The 24,315-nt window shown below is 39.4% G+C and overlaps 3 protein-coding genes across 3 annotated transcripts; 1 reads left to right on the forward strand and 2 right to left on the reverse strand.

The window, feature by feature from the left end:
- The first annotated feature begins 974 nt into the window (after positions 1-974).
- On the forward strand, positions 975-4,492 carry LOC130508566 (uncharacterized). The gene is made up of 7 exons (XM_057004141.1): positions 975-993; positions 1,085-1,177; positions 1,309-1,617; positions 1,710-2,009; positions 2,535-3,388; positions 3,516-4,325; positions 4,415-4,492. The coding sequence occupies exons 1-7, from the start codon at positions 975-977 to the stop codon at positions 4,490-4,492; spliced, it is 2,463 nt and encodes an 820-aa protein (XP_056860121.1).
- A 582-nt stretch (positions 4,493-5,074) lies between these two features.
- Positions 5,075-5,615, reverse strand: LOC108835404 (uncharacterized). The gene is made up of 2 exons (XM_018608663.1): positions 5,472-5,615; positions 5,075-5,371 (listed from the first exon to the last, which is right to left on the reverse strand). Exons 1-2 carry the CDS (start codon positions 5,613-5,615, stop codon positions 5,075-5,077), a joined length of 441 nt encoding a protein of 146 aa, XP_018464165.1.
- A 384-nt stretch (positions 5,616-5,999) lies between these two features.
- Positions 6,000-9,238, reverse strand: LOC108835412 (uncharacterized). Its single transcript, XM_018608669.2, has 7 exons — positions 8,375-9,238; positions 7,943-8,191; positions 7,537-7,707; positions 7,291-7,443; positions 6,897-7,249; positions 6,699-6,780; positions 6,000-6,614 (listed from the first exon to the last, which is right to left on the reverse strand). Exons 1-7 carry the CDS (start codon positions 9,236-9,238, stop codon positions 6,000-6,002), a joined length of 2,487 nt encoding a protein of 828 aa, XP_018464171.1.
- Positions 9,239-24,315: the final 15,077 nt, after the last annotated feature.

Below are 24,315 nucleotides of genomic sequence, written 5' to 3' on the forward strand. Positions count from 1 at the left end.
TCGTATTTAATGGCTATTTAAGGTTTCCTTCATCATTTCCAGTTCTTGAATATAATCAGGTTAGTTACTTCTGTCATTTATGTCGTAGTTTCACATGTTACATGCAATGGTTTTTGCATTGATGATGGAAGCATGTCAGTCTGGAACATAACTATATCTTAGAAAACATTATTAATCTGAAAAAAATCTTTTTGCATGATGTCTTTCTCTTTTATTTTTGGATTACATAATGATTTCATGTGGAAAAAAAAAACTTTTCAGATGGGGAAGCTAGTGAGGCTTTGGCGTGGTGAGTGGCTCAAGGAAGAAAACGGCGCTTGGAATTTTCATGCTGATCCTACTGACTTTGGGTTCGGGGCGATGATAAGAGACGATGAAAGTTACGAGTCTTTACTGAACGTGGCGAGGATAAGGTACGTCGTTGGACAAGGGACTCCGGTTGTGATGTCTTACCAGTTTCCGTCATGGATTCTCGGTCCACTTGGGAGGCTGTGCCGATTAGCATCACAACAACCGCTGACATACCAGTCATGCTAAGTGTAAGGGAGTGGTTCACCGAGCTCGTGCTCGTCGTGACCATAGGGGCTGAAAGCGTCGCTAGATTCCACTACAACCGGAGAGACAACTTCGTCGTCGGCCGGAAGCGGTATGTTGTTGACGGAACTCAAGACGAGTATGCAAGAAGGGAGTTTTAAAGTAAGTGTATGGATGTTTATGTTGTTATACTTTCGTTTTGTTGTTGGTATAAATGGCTCTTTCTAATTTTTTTTTCTTTTTCAGGGCTCGTTGTTGGTAGAAGGATGACATGCAGCAGATCCGTCTTGGAGGATATTTTTAACGAGCATGAGATGATGGTTCTGCATAGGGTTGATCTTGAGATGGACCTAGCCGACAGACTTCAAGAAGAAGCTGACCGCCGCTACGAAGCTATTGCACGTGAAGTGATATTGGTGGAAGACGACGACGATGAAAACATGGCTGGTGCGCAGACAGGTCTGGTTAATTTTCTATATAACCGGTTAAACGTTTAAATGGTTGTGCATGTTTCTGATTATTCTGTTAATTGTGTTTTCGGGTTACAAAGGTGGGGAGAATGATCCTGTGGCCATCACGGATCCTAAGCAGTTGCCCCTGACGCAGCCGAGCACTGACACAGCTGAGCCACAAGCAGATATTGGTAAAGTTCTCTTGAATTTTTTCCCTTATTTGTATTGTTCGATGAATGTAACTGTATGTTATTATCCGGCTATTACTAAAGTTGCGTGTACTTGTTTTGTATTAAACGGTTAATTTTTATGTTCTCATCAGGAGCGCTGCCGTTGACGCAACTAGCTCCAGCCCTCCCGGAAATTACTCAAACTGAGGGCAGAATCTTCAGGCGAAGTACTATGGAGACAGCAATGGATTTTTGGGAGGGTCTCATGGGTGAAGACCTAGTTCTCCCCGATGGAGTGGAGCCAGATCGGGCCGTAGTCGAAGGTGAAGGACGCGAAGAGGAGACAATAAGACTCGTGGATGATGGACTAGTTGGCGCAGCTCAGAAAGAAGATGATTCTTCCTCCACTGGCTCGTGTGTGGGTTTGGTTGTGGAGGTCACTCCACCTGTATCTGTGCCGCGTGAATTAAACCAGGCAGTTATCACCATCCTTGCAGCTTCTCCGGAACCGGCTAACGAGTTGCTCGCAGCGTTTGAGAAGTTTTTGGGTAAGATGGGACAATATGTTTTCTACATTTATGTTATAACGATTGCAAGGTTATCCAAACAAAGATTAATACGGCCTCCGGTTTGCATGCAGCATCTAATCGTGGATCTAGCAGCCAAGTGCATGCGCCCGTTGTGGCGTCTGGGAGTGGAATTTCAGTTGGAGAAAAAACTCAGGACCAAACTACTGTGGTCGTGACAACAGAGCTAGGCCTAACCATTGACCGCGGTGGTGTGGCGGATCCCGGCCCCCAGGATGTGGCAACTAAGAAACCAAACTCATCGTCTGATGAAAGTGGAGATGATGGTGGGTTTAAATAAGTTTGTCATTGGCTTCTACTGCGATATCGGTTATCTAAAATATTAATCGGCTAAGTTTCTAATTAACCGGACTGTTACATTTTCCCTGTGTTATATTAACCGGCTAAACAGTTGTATTGCGGCTAATTATTAGGATAACGGTTAAGTTGGATGTTTTCAGTAAAAAACGAAAGTGTGTTTTCTCATGTACCGTTTATCCGGCTTTATAAAATTATGTACGGTTATGTGTTTCTGGTTAATCTATGTTTGTATGTTCCATTCGTCGGTTATGTAATGAAGTGTGTGTTTGGGTTTTATGATGCATTGTGTTATTTAGCTGGTTATTCTGTCACTTGTATCATCTATTCCAGTCGCTCTTGTTGACTAAGTATTTGTGAGAAAATATACGGTTAATTGATTTTGTTGCTTTTAGGATGAGCCATTTCATGTCTTTAAGATTATCTGCGCTTTTACTATACATGTTGCTATATTAATGACTAAATATTTATAAAATGGTTGTGCATGTGTGCAGGCTATGTGGGATCAGGTGATAAAGACCTTTTCGTTGGAAAGACTTTTGAGAATCGAGATGCATTCAAGCATCACATGGCTTTGTATGCTATCAAAAACAAGTTCGTCTATCGTTGTGCGAAATCATCACCTTCGGTTATGGTGCTCGAATGTGTTGGTCTGACATGCACTTGGCGAGTTTATGCAGTGCTGGTCAAGGGTTCGAATATGTACGAGGTCCGTAAGATCGGTGGTGAGCATTGTTGTAGTGTTGATGAGCGAGCTGGGTACCAAAGACAGGCGACATCAAGCGTCATTGGAGGGTTGTTAAGGCAACAGTTCAGTGGAACAGGTGCGGGTCCGCGCCCCGGTGATATCAGACAGGTTATGAGGGGGGATCATGCTGTTAACATCTCTTATTGGAAAGCTTGGCGTTCACGCGAGCTGGCGGTGGACATAGCCAAGGGGTCGTGTGGTGCTTCGTACAAGAGCCTTCCCAACTATTTACAAAGGCTGGTTGAGGCTAATCCAGGGACCATTACCCAGTTACATACAGAATATGTGGAAGAGTTGGGGTACCGCTTCAAGTATATGTTCGTTGCTTTGGGGGCGTGCGTGAAGGGTTTTCAATATATGCGGAAGGTTGTGGTCGTGGATGGCACACATCTGAGAGGGAAGTACGCGGGTTGTCTCTTGACTGCTTCTGCGCAAGATGGGAACTATCAGATCTTTCCCCTAGCTTTTGCTATAGTCGATGGGGAAAATGATAAGTCGTGGGAATGGTTTTTTCATAAGTTATCGTCGATCGTGCCTGACAATGACAGTGTGGTGTTCGTTTCAGACAGACATGCCTCGATTTACCAAGGTTTGAGCAAGGTATGATGTCTTTGATTGTTGTCCGACTATTTTGATAAATATACGTCTAAGAAATGAGATACACGTACATTTCGTATTATGTCCGGTTAACTTACTGTTTGTTCCTCTGTTTGTGACGACCTTGCAGGTGTATCCACTCGCTGGGCATTGTGCCTGCATCATCCACCTAAAAAGGAACATCAAGACTCTTTTTAAAGAGCGACAGCTGGGTTACCTCGTCTCTAAGGCAGCCAGGGCTTTTAGGATGGGAGAGTTTTACACAACCTTGACTGAGATTAGGTCGATCAACCAATGGTGTGCTGACTACCTCGTTGATATAGGTCTCCAGCATTGGACTAGATCCCACTTTCCAGGGGACCGCTACAACATCATGACGAGTAATCTGGCCGAATCTTGGAATTCGGTGCTTCGGGATGCAAGGGAATACCCTGTTATAACATTGGTGGAGTTCATACGAAAGAAGCTGGTTAGCTGGTTCACCTCGAGACGTGATGCTGTGAAGGACGTGGATGCGGGTTTGACACCAAAGGTTAACAGTTTACTAGCTGCGAGCTTTGAAATATGTGGCGGATACGATGTAAGGAAGCTGGATAACGATGAGTATGAGGTCCAGGATCTGAGAGGAGCATCGTTCGTCGTCAGTTTGACAGATAGGTCATGCTCGTGCTTTGAGTTTCAGAAGCTAAGTATCCCATGTTCTCATGCGATTGCGGCTGCTTTGAAAGCAAATGTAAGGGTGGAGGGGCTGGTTGGCGATGTGTACACTATCGGATACCTGAAGGCAGCTTATGCTGAGCATGTTTCACCGCCTGTTGAACTGAACACCAGTAATCAGTTGGCTGATGATATAGCTGCGATTTCTCTGCATCCACCAGTTACCCGACGCCCTCCGGGTAGGCCAAGGAAGAAGAGGTTCTTCTCTCGTGGTGAAGTTAAGGTATACACTCCATATATGCTCAAAAAGAAAATTAAAAAGAAAGAAAAACATCTTGAAAACCTTACTAACACAAATGCTATTGCATGCAGATGAAGAAAACACTAAGGTACTGTAGCCGGTGCAAGGGGATTGGGCATAACCGTGCTACATGCAAACAAGCAATATAAAAAGTACTTGTGAGTCAAAAGGGGAGTTGCTGTACGAGGGGAGTTGTATGCATCGTCTGGTGGTTGCCTTGGGTTTCGATACACATGTTGGTTTGCTTTTCTGTTATGAGTACTCGGTAAAAATAAGTGTGTAAACCCTTGGTTGTGGATGTGGTGTCTGTATGAATTCGTATTGTAATCATAAATAAAGCATTCCGCCCCTGTTTTTAAATCTGTGTTTAACTGCTAACAGTTGATTTGTGCAGCTAACATATTCATTATAAGGCTAAGACAAGATATATATGTCTTTTGTCCGAGAAATTATCCGAACAGTTTTATCCTCGTCATGGATGTATTAGCCAGCTACCTAGAGGCTTACGTGGTTACGTGTGCTAATAACCAGTTATTTGGGAACTTATGTGGTCACGTGTACTAATGACCATATATCTTGTAAATCGAAAATCCGTAGACTAAGTTACTAGGAAATAGATATACTGAGACATCCAAGCATAGTTGATTGAAAAAAGGGATCTACCGAAAAGGTTGCATAAGTGGAAGCATTATATTACAAATGATAGCACATGTTTAGTTCTTGCATATGAACTAGTGAGCTAAAGTTTCAAAAAAAAGACCGAGAAATCTTCCGCTAAGGCTTGTACTTGGTTCGCTATCATCTTCATTTTGGCTGGTGGGGCTAGAGTAGACTTCGTTGGGACGGTCTTCCTCCGCACGACGATAATTCTCGATCTCTAAGCGAAGCGTGGCTACGGTGTTGTTTAGCCGTTTAATCGCTAGATTTTTCTTCCTAATTTCGTCACGAGCTTCTATCAGAGATCTTTTCGGCCATCCCTTGATTTCTTCTGCATCGTACCATTCGAAGAAGTTGCAGCCATCTTCCTCCTGCAAAAGTGGACAGTAAAATGGGACATCACCGAAATTCTACAGCTCCGTAGATTTAAGGCGGAGTTGGAAAGAAAAGAGTGAAAAACTATACACACACCTGATATCGATCACAACCCATGAACAACCGGCCTGGGTTCTTGTCGGTCCACGACTTCTTGATCGACGTAGGACGGCCACAGTGACAACACTTGTGGGAATGAGGACGATTTGATCTGTGGGTTGTGAGTGAATGAGCTTCCATGACTTCAGTGAACTAGATCTAAAAAGCGTTGGGCTCATATATAAATGTCGATAGAAACAAGGTCTGTTGTCTAAATGTATGATACGTGGCAGTCGTACGTTGAGAGTGTAGAAGGTTCTGATGGTAAATACAATACGGACTGAAAAATAGCCGGCTAAGTCGACAGTTTGGGTATGTTTGTTAAAACATTATAGATACCAGAAGCGTGCAAGATGTTTGCTTTACTAGACGATAAGCAAAAGTGATTGTATCCGTCCTAATAAAGTTATGACTGATATGTCAAATGAAACATGCGTCCTAATTAAGTAGCGTCACGGAATGCATGGAAAAACACATGGAAAAGAAAAGCGTTTATACTACATGACCAATGAAAAACCCAAATACTCAGATTGACCCTGTGTTTTCTTCGTAGATCATCACAGCCAGCCTCTTAGCCTCTTGGTCCAGGGCCTCGGGGGTCAGATAATTGCATGCCTCTAGGCCAGCAACAGCGTGAGCTAGCATCAGAAGAGCAGTCATCACACCAGAATCCGTGGTTTTGAGGTTTTGAGGGATGGTTCTTGGCCTTTCAATGGTCAGTGCCCTTAGCTCCCTTGGACACATGTTCCTGCCGGCTTGTTTGAGTAGATAAGGGAACATCTGGCAAATTGGAGTCAGTTCTTTCGTCATAGCCGAGTCATTCCTGATGGAAGCGTTGCAGTCAAGTACAGTCAGGGTCCAGGTAGTGGAGTCCACACAAAGGCCAGTCCAATAGTTCCTGTCGAAGTTGAATGGTAGGTAGAAACGTGAAGACTCGAAAGCTTGTACCTCGGGGTCGCCAAGGAACTCTACAGCGTTAGGAGTGAAGGCAAATTCGTCTTTCCTGATGCATTTGTTGAATCTTGAGTAGTTCTTGGAGAGTATAGATACAAACTTCGTGTTGAGGAAGCAACATCTGTTAGAGGTGTTTGGCAGTTGCGAGGTGATGACCTGAGAGTGGTGCATCAGTACATCGACCATCTGCAAAAACACATTACGCACAGAAAAAGGAATTTTAGAAGAGCAAGTGGTGCCGATGTATCAAAACACTGGTTATCCATATACCTTGGACGAGAGTGCCCTTCCCCTCCCAGCAAGGTCTTGAATATCTTTGTTGGTGACTGTAATGCCATCTACTGTAATAGACCTGAGAATAACGTGTGTAATACTTATGTTAGGTTCAAGTTAGCCAGCTAATTTGATCAGTGGCCGGATAAATATACATGTGTCTGGCCAAATGTATACGTGTGCCAAGAGACTTACTTTGTCGTCTTCAGAATATTGAGCAATTTGCTGAACTTCGAAAGCAAGTCTGTAGCGGTGTCTTTATTGATTGCGCCCAGTTGTGCCTCACGGAACCTATTTAGAATAAGCTTGTCGCAGTGGTACACGCCAACCAGTGACTTCGTAACTGCCTTCAGACGGGTGCTTTTCCTAATTGGTATGGTGGCGTCTGTCTGATCTGCTTCTGTGGCGTTTGTCTGATCTGCTTCTGGAACAGGCGGCGGTGCTTCGTCATCAATGTGGGTTTCCACGTCTTCTGAGGACATATGTTCATCTTCGGACCCGGCTTCTGACGGCTCACCATCCTGCGTCAGACCAAGAGAGAAGGATGGCTGAGAAGTATAAAAAATATGGCTAATAAGTATTTACTTACAGAAGATTCATCCACGTCCACGTTTTGCTCGTCGTCATGGCTTTCAACATTGATGTTGTCTTCCGCCGGTGTCTTTTGGGTGATGTTTGTGTCCTCATTGATCATATCAGTGTCGCCACCGATCGCGGGTGTGGCGTTCTCAGTGCCTGGTCCCTTCATTACAGAGAGTAGGTTGATGGTTTGAGCCTAAAATGAACTGCAAATGGCTTTAAAATGAATAAAAAAAATTCATAGCATTGCGTATACCTCTGCATTAGCGTCCCCGTGAGACTCCAAGACACTCGCTACTACACGGTCTATGTATGCTGTATCATCTGCTGGCGTCATAGGGTTACACTGGCTCGTAGTTTGCTGGATATTGCAGTCGGTTGCGGGGTCAACGACAGCTGGGTTGACTTCCCCTGAGCGAGGGTGATCCTGGGTTGATAAAGATGCAATAGAATCGAGTATTGTCTTATAACTGTTCTGGAAGACAAGCAGTTGGGCTGAGTGATCGGAGATGTGTTTTTTCACAAAGTCTTGCAACTGAACAAATGATCCCCGTAGATCATCTACTTTGCCTTCCACCCTCACCAAATCGCCTTTGATCTGTGCTGCTACAAGTGAGGCAACGTGCTCTGCATCGCCACCCGCTTGTGTGGGGGGGTTGTACCGTTTGGCAAGGGGTTTTTCTCTTCCTTTTCTTCTTTGCTAGAGCTTCAGCCTCTGCCTCCTGTCTCATACGTTCTACATCATCATTTGTCGCCCCCCCTATGAACATATTCTTTGCGAAGCTAGCGCCGTCTCTGATAAGGCTAACAATTTTATCTACGCTGACATCATCTTCGTCCTCGGAATAACACAGCTCATCTTCGTCAATGTCGAAGCCAGTGTCCGGTGGGATAATCAGAGTCACACGAACCTGCAAAGTCAATCGTAAGCTCAGGGCTAAAAGGGATAAAATTATAAACGAACAACAATCTTTTTAGCCGGCTACCAATATGGTAGTATGGTTAATAGCTTTGTTATCCGGATACGTGAAATACCATAAGCATCAACCAAGTGATAAAACAGAGGAAGTGTTTCATGAGTTGGAGACGCTTACATTGTCTGCAGTATCCAATGTTCTTGCGTGAGCTGGTTTTATACCATTCTTGGGTGGGGGGAATGCAAAGTCGCCATCATCGTCACCCGCAGCATCCGTTGAAGAATCTTGACTGACAACTTCAGTTAGAGCTGGAACGGCTTTTGTCATGACCATCTGCAACGCCTGAACGTAGCCTTGCAGAGCGATTGTGTTCTGAGACAAAGCTACCTCATCCCTCTCTTTTATGCTACTCATGAGCATTTCGAAAGATACACGGCCCCACGGGTACGAGAAGAACTCATCAAGGTCCCTGATTTTTTCTGCGTGCTCGACTAGAATTTTGGGCACGTGGGTGGTAGGCAGTAACACACTTGCGAGTATAGCAAGACAAGCATACTTTATCCTTGTGTCACGGTCGGTGATAGTCTTGCGCTTGAGCATCCTGATAACAGATGTTGCGGTTACCTCCTTCAGCATGCCGAAAAGTGTTGTGTAGTAGGGCTGTTCAGTAATCATATTCTTCAGCTCTTTCTGCGGTTGTTTCGGGTATTTCCCACATGGAAGACCTGTGACTATGGCGAATTCTCTTAGTGAGAACCTTATTGGGTTCTCAGCAAACAGGAACCAAGCTTCGTATTTCTTGCGGACTTTCAACTGCCTCGAAAGCATGTATCGGCCTAGACGACCAGAGTATGGCGTCTTGTCGGCTAACTCTATGAACCTTCCAAACGGTGATCTTTTTAAGATCTCGATTTCGTCTGCTTCGAGTGAATCTAGTATGTGGCCAAGTGCGCCGGGTTTGTGGTATGGTGACACTCTTAATCCGACGGGTTCATGGCCAAGAGCGAAAAATCTTCTTGGTAAATCGTTGGTCTCCGACATGACTGACTACACCACAAGTCAAATCCCTAAAAAAAAAAAGGGGAAAACAGGAAAACATGAAGTGGATTGGAGAAAGCAATGGATAATCGATTGAGAAAAGAAACTCCGTAAGATGTATGGTAACTTACGATTGTTTCTAGATGAGAGAACGAGAACCCGTCTGGTTATGTTCGCAGAGAAGACGAGAGATTCGTACTACGCATTGAAATTGGATTATGAAACGGGTGAAAATCGATGATTTCTATTGTGGCTGGGAACTGTTTCAGATACAAACTTGAAGATGGTTATCGAAGATGTTTCCAGAGAAATAACTATCAGAGGGGGACGGGTAGAGAAGAGAGAGTGGGAGAGTAATTAAAACATAAAATAATGGGGGACGGTTTCTATTGGGTGCATGTAATCGGTTATTGTGTCTTCCGACAAGCTGTTTCACGCGCCATATAGAGTAGAGAAATTAGTAAGATGACGATAGAATATAGTTAGTAGTAGGGGTATAAAGGTCAGTAAAAAAAACACATCATCGAAAACTTCCGTTTTCCATCCACGCAAAATAGGCGATTATGTTTGTATATGGAAGCAAATTACTCTAAAATAATTATTTTGACTTTTTATGTACTTTTGAATTTTTATCATATTTATTTTCAATTAAAATATTATTTATTAACTAAAATTTTCACAAAGTTCAGTTTATAATATACATTTTTATTTATTTTATTTCATTAGTTGTTTCAAACTGATTTATTTTTTAAACAATTTTGATTATGTATTAATCATTAATTATGATTTTGATCTTTTATTTTTTAATAAGTTCTCTAAATTTAAAATTGGGACAAAAAAATTGTTAAATTTAATGAAACATGGAAAAATATATCATAAGAGATTCCTTTTTTTAGGTTCTTATAATTTTTTTATTTATTCTTTAAATCCATGCATTTTAACTATGTATTTCTTGCTAAATGAGATTATTTATATAATAATTGATTTGACATTATTTTGCGCTGCCAAACTTGTATTGTTATCAATTACGAAAATGTAGGTTATAAGAATTTACTCAAGTTATGTCTATTTAATTTGATCTGTAATTATACTTCGACTTTTATCCCCACTAATGTTTGAAATTACGAAGCGCATTATCTCATATACTAATAACATACATCTACATTACAAATATAAACACACAATCTATACTACTAAAACAGAAATTCTTTTTTTTAGGTGTCTTTCTGTTTTGAAAGTATTTTCAAATTTTAATTAAATTTGATTTACTTGCACGAAAATCATTTATTAAAAAATATATTTCCTTATTGGACTTATCCCTTTCAACTAAATCAAGATTGTTATGTGGGTTTTATGTGTTAATCGGAATAAAATTTCAAGTTATTTGTTTTATAGATTTGGAACTCGATATCATATGTTTGTGATATAGATTTGTGTTATTTAGATCAAAACTTACAAGATTTGAAAGAACACTAAAATCGCAAAACTTAAGAAATTTGGAAGAAACTAAAAGCAAATTGTGTTATAGATTTGTGTTATCTTGATTAAAACTTATAAGATTAAGTGGTTTTGACAGGAAGAAGGTAGAAGGTGAGGACAGTTATGTTTTTACTATTTTATTTAACCTAATTCTTATAATTTTTTTTTTTTGGTCAAAACCTAATTCTTATAATAAATTGCAAAACGTACAATGATCCCCTCGAACTCAGATTTTGGTGGATATTCACGGAAAATACTACCAATAGACCACACCATGACCATTTAAACGATTTAACATCCCCTATACTATATTTGAGAAGTGATTTTTTAAATTTTGCTTATGTGTCATCTCTACAAAGACTCTCACCAAAAAAAAAATATAACATGGCGCACTTAAATAGATGACATGGCTTGTGAATAAGATGACATGGTTTATGAATACTTAAAACCCTAACATTATATCTAGGAGATATATATATATACGAGTTGGCGTCAAAAAAAGTTATATATATACGAGTTTTGTACAAAACATATTACGTCGATTACATAAGTATGTCTTCTAAACATAATACTGTCTCACGTATATGGCGATGACTCATGATGATGATAAAAAGTCTTACGTATTTGTACATTTTTTCTTTTCTTTTTTTTGGTCACACACTTTTTTCTACCTTTAAAATCTAATCTATTTGATAAAATATGTTTTAGACCTTCAGTCAAATTTCTTCATGAGCAAGTTAAATCTAAGTCTTTTATATATTATTTGAGAATTGATTTTGACACATGTACTTTTTATAATCAGTTTCACAAAAATATATGACATACGTACTAAAATTGATAACATGGCTTCCAAAGAATATGACATGAATGATTTCATTGAATATTGATTTATATTTTTGGTAAATCTTTTAGAAGGTGATAATAACTCATACATTACATTTAATAGTGATATTTAGTTTGGTAAACTTTTTTAAAATATGGTTATATCTTATACATCATCTATAAAATAAATATATTCATATACAACATTAAAATTTCGAAATATTATTTTATTTTATTTTCTATAATAATATAATTTGTATTACTAAAACTTTCAAAAATTGCTACAACTTAAAAAATATATATTTTTAATCGTAAAATCATTAGTTTCATATATATCTAATTTTTTTATAAATATTGTTTAGTTTAATTTTTTTATAATTACACAATTGTATATCATTTTGTTAGTTTTATAAAAATTGATTTAATATATTGAAACAATATAAATAGATAGAAAATACTATCTAAGATTATAATTTAAATATATACATATATATTCTTCAATATATTTTTAAATAAAAAATAATTTTATCTTAATTTAATATTTAACTAAATCAAATCTATATTTAAATATTGGTTAAAACAATAAATCTATAATATTTCATAAAATTTAATTTTTAAATATAAATTAAATTTTGAAAAATTTATTACTGCACATGGTGCAGGAAGACACCTAGTATTTAAATATATATGCATTCACTCTATAAAAATGTCATTATTTAACAACAATCAGTAAATGTAATTATTTAACAACAATCACGATTTTCCTTCTTTGCTAACAATCATGATTTTCCTTATATTGCCTTTTAAATGTAAATAATATTAATAGGAATCATTATTAAACAGCAAAATTGGTGGAAGACTAATTAACAACGTAGACGATTTTTCTTAATTAATATCAGAACCACTTAATCTTTTATAGACTTTTTTCCTAACTGTATGCAACTAAATCGTATTCAATATATATTTTAGTTATTCAAAAAAAAAACGTATGCTCATGCTCTAATATATGGCAGATACACAGGATAAAATGCTCCAATTAATAACCAAATTAGTACATGCTGTCTTTAGATTTTTATGACTTGCTCCATTTTTTTATAATTTAAATATTTTTACTGACTTTTTTATAAATTAAATCTTCTTACTGATCTTTTTAAAATAAAATATTTTAACTGATTATATTCCTAACTATATGATCCTAATTGATTTTAACGAATGCTTTTTATTTTAAATGATTTAGTTTCTAAATAAACAAAAACTATAAACGCAAACTATAAACTCTGCAACAGGCTGCGACATTTCTGCGTTCTGAAATTCATAACGGTAAAGATACTCTCTTCTGGTTTGACAATTGGCTGGATATGAGCAAGTTGATTGATATTGCAGGAGCATCTGGTACTCAAGTCATGGGCATTCAACGCTATGCAACGGTAGCGTCTGTCGCCTCGTCTGGTAGGTGGAACTTAAGGCGATGTCATAGTAGTCACCTACGGGCGATGATTACTCGTATCAATTCATTACCACCGCCGGTAGAGGAGGCAGGCAGCGACTGTTTGCTCTGGCGTTATGGGGAAAATGACTACAAATGTTGGTTCTCATCGAAGAACACTTGGAATCAAGTAAGAAGACAAGGCATTACAGTGGAATGGAGCAAGCTGATCTGGTTCTCACAAGCTGTTCTCCGCTACTCTTTTATCGCGTGGCTGGCCCTCCGTAACAGACTTTCGACTGGTGATCACTCAAGTGTGGGGTGAGCATCAGTCATGCCGATTATGTGGTGAGCCTAACGAGTCCCGCGACCACCTCTTCTTCGCATGTCCATATTCATACACGATTTGGACAGAGCTCACAGGAGCTCTTATACCTCGACCAAGCCCAGACTGGAGCATCACGGTTACAACACTGTTGTCGCCTCGCAGGTCTGCCATTGATTCATGTCTTCTTCGACTTTTCTTTCAGGCTGCAATTCACAGTATATGGAGGGAACGGAACAGCAGAAAGCACACGGGTACTTACCGTACAGCTCAGCAACTCACGAAGTTTATAGACAAGACAATTCGCAACCGCATCTCCTCTCTCCGTTCTAGAAACGCAGAGACCTGCAGTAACATGATGATTCGCTGGATGGGAAGGAATGGCTAACCTGTTGTTTCTCTCTTTGAGATGATGTTGTTCTCAGTCTTTTCGAACTCCTTCGTATTGTAAATTTTTTTTTCTTTGTTGATAAATAAATTTAACATTTCAACAAAAATAAAAACTATAAACTCTTTCAAAATTGAGACCAATCCAATACGCCGTTGCATATTAGCATCTATTTATATAAAATAGAGTTTGCTCTTTCCTGGTGATGCCACATCAGATTCCATGTCACAAACTCAAGTCTCCAGAAGTCGACACTTGTCAGGTTAAAAAAGGGTCGTTTCATTTATTCTATGCTTGATGGACTTCATTCACGTTTTGTGGATTTGGGCTGAGAATTTTGAATCTGTATTTGGCCCAATCGAATAGATATCCTAACCCTAATACGGATGCAAACAAGTCTCTCTTCCTGCGACGGCGACCGATGCCGTTTGAGCTTCTTCCCACCATCCGAAACGGTTCAAGTAAATGTTTCGTGTTTAATTTCATTGATTCACTCTCCACGGGTCTTGAAAGCGTCGCTTAGATCTGAGAGGCAGTGTTGGTTCCCTATAAATAAATGGGAGATTCCTCTCTTTACCTCTCCATCATGCGAAAGATATGGAGATCCGCCAACAAATCAACTCAACGCTCTTGATCGAGATCCGATTCCAAGTCGGAGTTGTCAAACAGCGGCGCTTTATATGCGGATGTGGAAGGAAAGAGAGGAGGTGAAGAACATCGTACCGGTGGCTGTCCCAGTTAACGAGCGCCGTCGGGGAGTTTACAAACGTAGCCATCGAATCTTCTCGAAAAAGACAGTGTGACGACCAACAATCTCCGGATCTATTGATGATTTTTAATTTGTCTGTGAAAATTGGAAGAGGATAAATTTGGAGGTCTCTTTTACTAAATGACGGCGTTTATGAATTTTATTTTTATTGAAGTCTGAGGATAAAGGAAAACGTTTGTTTCAACAATGTTTCCGATACCAAAAACATAAAACAACGTGCATTTTGTTAAAATTGGAAACTCAAAACGACGCCCATTGTTTTTGAGAATTTTGGGATTTGTTTTTCTTTGTATTTCTCACCCCATACTAAATAAACGTTATTTTTTGCCCCATAATCTTAACTTTCAGTTCTATCCCTCCACTACATAGTAACAATGTATCTGGTCCGTTTCTTCTGTATAATGTTACATATAGATTGTTTTTAACCGAAGGCAGAGTTAGAATCTCTTTACTAGGATTTCAAAATCATCATCTATCTATATACCAATCCATTATATATTCACTGGTACCTACTATACTTTGTATCGAAGTGATTGGAATGGCAACAAACCGATGAGGATTTTGCAACTGTTTTGGATGTGTAATTTTCAAAACCAATAGAAAAATGTTTATTTTCATAACCGCTAGGAGTATTGTCACCATTTATATGCTTAAATAAACAGCACCAATTTGGATGAATTGTCTTCGATTTCCATGCACCGAAATACCTAGAAGATTTTTTTTAAAAATAAATAAACACATAAAACTCAAAAAATGAAAGAACCAAGGAGTCTACAATATATTATCAAGCTTATTTTAAAAATACATAACACAAAAAATTGATGCAAAACTGTATTTACTGGTTTGACATACATATATCGAACTCTAACATACGAATATTAATTCACTTTTACGTTTGGGGAGTTCCCATATAACCTCAAGATACTCACTCCTATTAAAAAGGATCCCTACTTTTACGTTAGATATTCATCATACCTTAAACTCACATAATAAATCGACAGAATTATTTATTTATTTAACTAACCAATCATCTTACATCTCAATTTTTTATATTAAAAATGATAATTATGAATTGTATCACGTGTAAAATGTACTTTGTTCACATCTTAACATAGCTACTAAAACATTATTCAGTTTGGAAATAAAAAACATAATAATAACCCGCCGGTAGGGCGGGCCAACCCTAATAATTTATAATGTTTGCTTTGTAGATTAAACAAATGCATCATACTTTTCAACAAGATAACCCGACATCCTCTATTATATACCATGGTCATTTTGCTTAATATTCATAGCAGTATTATATATGAAAATAAAGCTATGCATAAAAAAATATATCAATTTGGTACAAAATTAGACAACGTTCTCCTTCCCGCGGGTGAGAGATAATTAACACAACGTTTAATATCATATTATACTCTATTTGTCCAATATATAGTATAGAACAATTATTTTATAACAAAAACTATTATAAAGAGGATGAATAAAATAAAAAAATTGAAAAAAAATGAAGGGTTTGTGGAGAACTAAATAAAGGAACAGGTAAAAATCCAAATCCTAAACTCTAAACCCAAACCATATACCTTAAACCCAACCTCTCAAATCCTAGACCGTAAACCCTAAATCCAAACATTACTGAAAATGAAAATGTATGGAACCCCATAAGTATTATTTATTTAAACTAAAATTCCGCCAACACGGTAGACCTTTAAACCCTAAACCCAAACCGTATACCTTATATTCAAACCCTAAACCCAAATTCTTAACCCAAACCGTAAACCATAACAGAGCTACCTAAACCCTAAACCCAAACCCTAAACCAAAAATTTTAACCCAAACCGTAAACCATAACGGAGCTGCCTAAACCCTAAACCCTAAACCTAAACTCTAAACCCTAAACCCTAAACAAAGATTATTAACCCAAACCATAGACCCAAACGGAGCTACCTAAACCATAAACCCAAACTGTATACCCTAAACCCAAACCCTAAACCCCCTAAACCAAAACTCTAAACCTAAACCTGAACCGTAAACCTTTAACCCAAACCATAAACCCAAATTGTCAAACCAAACCATCGCCCATAACAGAGCTACCTAAACCCTAACTTTAAAAGTCTAAACCCTAAACCCAAACCGTAGACCCTAAACTCAAACCTTAAACACAAATTTTAATCCAAACAGTAGACCTTAACGGAGTTACCTAAACTCAAAACCCAAACTCTAAACCCTAAGCCCAAACTTTAAACCTTAAACTCAAACCTTAAACCCTAAATCCTAAACACAAATTAAACTCAAACCTTAAACCCTAAATCCTAAACGTAAATTGTACTCTGAACCCAAACCATATACTCTAAATTCTAAACTCATACCTTAAACCATGGACCCTATACCCCTACACCCAATACTATAACGTAACTAATGGAACTTGTGCCAAACTGTACAATTCTATACTATACAATATATAATATAGTCTGAAACAACAACCATACTTAGCACCTCCCAAATTAAAATGGTTTACCTTAGAAGATATTACACATGCTGTAACAATTGCTAGAATGTGTAGTTTGAAGAAAGAAGAAGCATAAGATAAATTGGTGAAATTAAGGGCTACCAAACTGTTAAAAATTACAATAGACGAAAGGTATACACACTTAACTTTGATTATTCCTAACGTCTGACAAACTATACTGTAATATACATTATATAGTATAGACAATAAGTACGGCGTGCGAGTAAACACTGAAAGAGTAGACATAACAACATATAGGACCTCCATCCAACATGTCACTACGGGAAAGTGATAGTGCTCAAATGATCCAGTAGAGCTTACTCTCTTAAATAAGAAGTACAGCTGTAGTACTTAGAGATCGAATCATGTGGTCTCCACTGTGGGAAGAGGTGGCTGTCTACTGCAAAACTCTCATGAAATCCGCTATCTTCCCAACTCCTTACTGAGTAATCATCTTCCTTTAGGCTGGGTGGGATGGCGAAATTCGGGTAGCAATGATCTGGTAGATCGAGTTCATCATCTGGTGGATCTCTGTCGATCGATGATCGATGTTTGTTGTCGATCTCTGCTAACTTGCGAGTGTCGATCGATGATGTTAAGGTGCTGTCGATCGATCCCGAGTACTCTGTCTCGTACTCGACTTCACAATGACAAACTGCAATGATACCAGGATCATCATCTTTTACTACTGATTTGGCTTGTGGTTTCCCAAGCTTGACAAGGTCGTAGTGGACATCCGGATCTATCAGAGTCAAGCACATCATGTTGGTGTTCATGTCACATATGGCTCCTACTGTAGCCATAAATGCTCTTCCAAGTAAGAGGGAAGAGTTCCAATTTAGCTTGATATCTAGGACATGAAAATCCACAGGGACGATAGCATTACCAATATGTACTTCCAGGTCTCTGATGAAGCCTCCAGAGTTTTTCTGAGTGTAATCCACGAATGTAAAGATCTCTGGTGAAGGCTCTACTTGCAGGCCCAGATGGTCTGCCATGACCTTTGGTAAGATGCAAACTGATGAACCAGTGTCACATAGTGCATGAGTAAATTCAATTCCTTGTACTACACAGGGTATTGCAAACTTCCCACGACCACTCTTCTTTTGCAAAGTAATCTTTTTCCTCATATCTTCTCTGACATTGTCAAACCTTCTTCTAATGTCATTTTCAGTCTCCCTTGTCTCTCTGAAGAACATCCACAATCTGCTTGTGAAGTAAACCTCCTCAAATGGTTTCTCTGGTGGGATTCTGATAACTCTCATAGTGAAACGATCAATCTCTTTTTCATTAGCTTCCCTTTTAAGGTTCTTAGGAATCTTCTTCTTCCTACTCCTCAACCTTCTTCCTTCAGTTCCCTCTGATGTAGGTGTAGTGTCTGAAGGGTTACCAGTAATCTCTGTAGGGTTAGCTTGTGGTTTCGGTGTGGGTCGGAGTACATTGATTTGGTTGCTGTCTATAGATGGTAGTTGCACTCGGTATGTGAGAGGTGCGTGTCGATCGATAGGTGGAGAAAAGGGTCGATCGATACGGTTCTCGTGTTTGTGTCGATCGATAAGTGGCTCGTCTCGTCAGTCGATATCTTCATAGGTGTGGGTGGGTTGGTATGGATGAGAAGCCGTGAATTCAGCATGTGTCAATATCCTAACCGCATTGCAATCTGCAGTCGTATCCGGAAATTGCATTGTTGATGTCGATCGATGTGGACTAGTTGGTGTCGATCGACACCATTGTGATCCACCGAGACTTAGTGAACTTTCCCCTTCAAAGTCTCCTTCTTGTAGCTTCTCCTGTTTCACCACTTGCCAGAAATCATCATCTATAATGGCATTCGCGTGGTGTTTCCTATTTCTTTCCCCTACTTCCTTAGAAGTTCCAATTCTTCTGATAGATTCTTCAGTCTGGACAATCTGTGTCTCAAGTTTCTTAACTTGAGTGCAAATGGTGTATATCCTTGTGGTCAGGTTGTTGAAGACATAGTCAATCTTCCCATTGAAATCTACTGTAAGCTTCTGCTGACCTTCTAGAACTCTATCAATCATGGCATCAAACTTACTCTCCTGGGTGGGTGGCGGTGGGTTTTGGTAAGCTGAGTTGTCGTAGTTCCTTGTGTTGGTGAAGGGATTCTGATACTGTGAACTCTGGTTGTAGTTACTCTTCTCACCACTGCCAAAAAAGTTTATGTTTCCACTCTGATTTCCATATCTCTGAAATCTAGTACCTCCAATGTAGTTCACATCTTCCTCTGTATCATCTTCTCTAGCCTCTCTTTCTTCAGCTGAGCAGACTGGCTGCCCCAGAAATGCATGTAAAGCATCTATCTTGGCTCTGACTTCATTCATCTGGTCTTCTCCGATGGCTGCAACCGATTTCTTCTTGTCAGATTCAGTGTTCTTGGTGATGCTGCTGTTGGCTAGGTTCTCAATAAGTCTCACAGCCTCTATTGGATTCCTAGTGTTAAAGTTCCCCTTGCTAGCAGTATCAAGAGCCATCTGATACCTCAAGACGATACCTCTGTAAAAAGTGCTCAACAGCTGCACTTCATTGAATCCATGGTGTGGACAGTCTCGCTTGAAGAACTTAAATCTGATCCACGCGTTTTTAAAAGTCTCACTAGGCTTTTGCGCGAAAGTGGCGATTTTGCTCCTTAAGTCTTCAGCGCGTGCCTCATCAAAGAAAGTACGCAGGAAGGCGTTTTTGATGTCGGCCCAGGATGTTAGTGATCTTGTAGGTAGCTGCTTGAGCCAGTGCGAAACTTCTCCAATCAGTGAGTATTTGAAGAGCTTACAGAGTAGGTAGTCCTCAGGGACTCCATCCATACGAATAGCAGCGATAAGATCCTCGAACCTCTCCAGATGGTCCATAGGATGCTCGTGTGATAGCCCAGAATAAGGTATCTGAGACACGAGAGAGTAGTACTGAGGCTTGAACTCGAAGTTCGGCTTTTGAATCTCTGGAAGTCGAATAGCTAATCTGTTGGTGTAGTACTCGTCTGGATGATTGTAATCTGCCAACGATCGTGTTTGAGCTTCTCTTGTAGCCTCAGTTTCAGGCTCAGGGATTATGTTTCCCTGTGCATCTAGCTTCTGACATGTTGCATTACGTAGATGGCCATCTTGGTCATACAGGTTTCCATTCTCTCCCTGCGTGAGGATAACAATCGCGACCATGCTTCACGGAGTAGTGTCGATCGATGTACGGTGAGTAGTATCGAACGATGTGGATCGGCGAACGGTATCGGTCGACGGTGCTGTCTGAGTGTCGGTCGACGGTTGAACGTGAGTATCAGTCGATGGTACTGCGGTTCTGTCGATCGATGTGGAGCGTAGGTTTTTGCGGATTGAGCGTTCCAAGTGTGCAGGATCCTCTGAGAATAATAGTTAATTTCCCTTGTTGCTTCTGGTATTGCTGGGCATGTACTTGAAAAGACAAGAAAAATTTTAATCAGAAAGGGGGTAAAAAGAAAAACCTAAGATTAATAAGATTAAATCTAATGGCGATCAAAGCTCCCCGGCAACGGCGCCAAATTGATAGTGCTCAAATTACCCAGTAGAACTTACTCTCTCAAATAAGAGGTACAGCTGTAGTACTTAGGGATCGAATCACGAGGACCTAGGGAACCAATTAAATAAAATCTACTAATCAATCCTAGATGAAGTTGGTTTATATGATGGAAATAAAAGTAACAATTCCTAAAGTGAGCAAGGTAGTTGCTCTAACTAACAATATGATGGGTGGTTTAAATGTGATAAAGAGTGCTAGACATAGGGCTTTTATTCAGGAATGGAGATTATAATTTTTATAAATGCTTTAACAAGTTGCTTGCATGATACTATATATCTCAGCCGCTTAACTCAAGTGAAGTATCACTGGTTAAATAATCTAGATCTCTGGCCTCAACTGTCGTAATGTTGGCGCAGAAAAACAGTCGATCGATATCCTTTTGAGATATCGATCGATACACCTTTCACAGCGCCGATCGATTCACCTGTCGGGATATCGATCGACGGCTTCTAGATATGCCTAGGCGCGAGTCGATAATGAACACTAGGTCTCAAGGAGGAGATGTCGCTCTTCTCAACGGGAAACAAGCTAGCTCAAATGGATAATTCAAGATAATCAAAGATCCTAGTGATCTATATTCTAGTTATCTAATCTAGAACAAGCATAGGGTGCAATCCATTTGATGAATACCACAACTTAGCAATTATAATTTGGGGCTAATCCCACAAACCTATTTAAACCCTAGATCTAACAAGTAGACTACTCAGACATAGCTAAGCAATTCATGACAATGGATAGATGAAAGAATTGCATAGATAGAAATAAGTAGAAATACAAAAGGAGATGAGAAATCTCTCCAATCTCTCAAAACAATATAAAACTCTAGTTTCTCTCTCACACTCTCTGCTTTTCTCTTGAGCTTGCTTCTTTCGAAGGTTACCGTAAAAACACTTAGCAGGAATATTTAAGCATTTCCATTAGGTTAAAAATTCGTCGGGGGCAATCTCATAATTTGGTGAAGTCTTGGTGAAGTAGTCGGCTAAACCATTTCGTCCTCGATATCGATCGACAACACTGATGTGTATCAATCGATTATAATTTCTAGTACACGGATCTTCTCAGATACATCGATCGACAACTCTGGATGAGTATCGATCGATTATAATCGCAATGTTGACTTCCGACTTGGTCTTGAATGGTCAACTCGGGTATATCATCTCTTGTACTCCAAAATGCTCCAAAAACATCACTTTCTCACGAAATGCTCCTGAATCTGAAAACATATCTAACATGCTAGAAAACAGATTAAATATGTAATAAAATACTAGTATACCATGGTTAAAAACGGATAAAATCCATGGTATATCAGAAAGATGGTTGTTGTTATAGGGACCCTTTGGGCTTTTGAGTTTTGAGACTGAACAATGTTAATGAATGGAAAACAAATACTGTGTTATTCTGGTTGTAGATTTGACGCTCCCTGATGCTCATATATGTGAACGGGTTTCTAAAGTGCGGAGCACCTCTAGTTCCATTCTTCACTAAACTTCTAATACATCTTTTTATTATAATTTGTTTCAAATTAGCTTCTATTACAAAACAATTACTAGAGCTTGATCCGAGCATTTGCGGGAATACTTATTTTTATTTTTAATTTTTTATAAACATAACAATCAAATAGTTTACGTGCTGTAAAAATAGTGACCCGTTGATATACCATGGATTTTACCCGTTTTTAACCATGGTATACTAGTATTTTATTATATATTTAATCTATTTTCTAGCCTGTTAGGTATGTTTTCAGGTTTAGGAGCATTTTGTGAGAAATTGATGTTTTTGGAGCATTTTGGAGTGCAAGAGATGATATACCCGAGTTGACCATCCAAGACCAAGTCGGAAGTCAACATTGCGATTATAATCGATCGATACTCATCCAGAGTTGTCGATCGATGTAGCTGAAAAGATCCGCGTACTAGAAGATTATAATCGATCGATACACATCTTGTGTTGTCGATCGATATCAGGACGAAATGGTTTAGCCGATTACTTCACCAAGACTTCACCAAATTACGAGATTGCCCCTGACGAGTTTTTAACCTAATGAAAATGCTTAAATATTCCTGCTAAGTGTTTTTTGACGGCAAGCTTTAAACAACCTTCAAGAAAAAAGCAGAAAGTGTGAGAGAGAGACTAGAGTTTTATTGTTTTGAGAGATTGGAGAGATTTCTCATCTCCTTTTGTATTTCTACTTATTTCTATCTATGCAATTCTTTCATCTATCCATTGTCATGAATTGCTTAGCTATGTCTAAGTAATCTACTTGTTAGATCTAGGGTTTAAATAGGTTTGTGGGATTAGCCCCAAACTATAATTGCTTAGTTGTGGTACTCACCAAATGGATTGCACCCTATGCTTGTTTTAGATTAGCTAACTAGAACATAGATCACTAGGATTTTTGATTATCTTGAATTATCCATTTGAACTAGCTTGTCTCCCGTTGAGAAGAGCGACAGCTCCTCCTTGAGACCTAGTGTTCATTATCGGCTCGCGCCTAGGCATATCTAGAAGCCGTCGATCGATATCCCGACAGGTGAATCGATCGGCGCTCCGAAAGATGTATCGCTCGATATCTCAAAAGGATATCGATCGACTCTTTTTCTGCGCCAACATTACGACAGTTGAGGCCAGAGATCTAGATTATTTAACCAGTGATACTTCACTTGAGTTAAGCGGCTGAGATCTATAGTATCATGCAAGCAACTTGTTAAAGCATTTATAGAAATTATAATCTCCATTCCTGAATAAAAGCACTATGTCTAGCACTCTTTATCACATTTAAACAACCCATCATATTGTTAGTTAGAGCAACTACCTTGCTCATTTTAGGAATTGTTACTTTTATTTCTATCATATAAACCAACCTTTGCCTATGATTGATTAGTAGATTTTAATTAATTGTTTCCCTAGCTCCTCGTGATTCGATCTCTAAGTACTACAGATGTACTTCTTATTTGAGAGAGTAAGCTCTACTGAGTAATTTGAGCACTATCAAATTAGGCGCCGTTGCCGGGGAGCTTTGATCGCCATTAGATTTAATCTTATTAATCTTAGGTTTTTCTTTTTACCCCCTTTCTGATTAAAATTTTTCTTGTCGTTTCAGGTACATGCCCAGCAGTACCAGAAGCAACAGGGGAAATCAACTATTATTCTCAGAGAATCATGCACACTTGGAACGCTCAATCCGCAAAGACCTACGCTCCGCATCGATCGACAGAACCGCAGTACCGTCGACTGATACTAACGTTCAACCGTCGACTGACACTCAGACAGCACCGTCAACCGATACCGTTCGCCGATCCACATCGTTCGATGCTACGCACCGTACATCGATCGACACTACTCCGCAAAGCATGGTCGCGATTGTTATCCTCACGCAGGGCGAGAATGGAAACCTGTATGACCAAGATGATCATCTGCGTAATGCAACATGTCAGAAGCTAGATGCACAGGGAAACATAATCCCTGAGCTTGAAGCTGAGGCTACAGGAGAAGCTCAAACGCGATCGTTGGCAGATTATAACCGTCCAGACGAGTACTACTCCAACAGATCAGCTATTCGACTTCCAGAGATTCAGAAGCCGAACTTCGAGCTCAAGCCTCAGTACTACTCTCTCGTGTCTCAGATACATTATTCTGGGCTATCACACGAGCATCCTATGGACCATCTGGAGAGGTTCGAGGATCTTATCGCTGCTATTCGTATGGATGGAGTCCCTGAGGACTACCTACTCTGCAAGCTCTTCAAATACTCAGTGATTGGAGAAGCTTCACACTGGCTCAAGCAGCTCCTACAGGATC

This window comes from Raphanus sativus, chromosome 2 (assembly GCF_000801105.2).
Source record: "Raphanus sativus cultivar WK10039 chromosome 2, ASM80110v3, whole genome shotgun sequence".
NCBI lineage: Eukaryota > Viridiplantae > Streptophyta > Magnoliopsida > Brassicales > Brassicaceae > Raphanus > Raphanus sativus.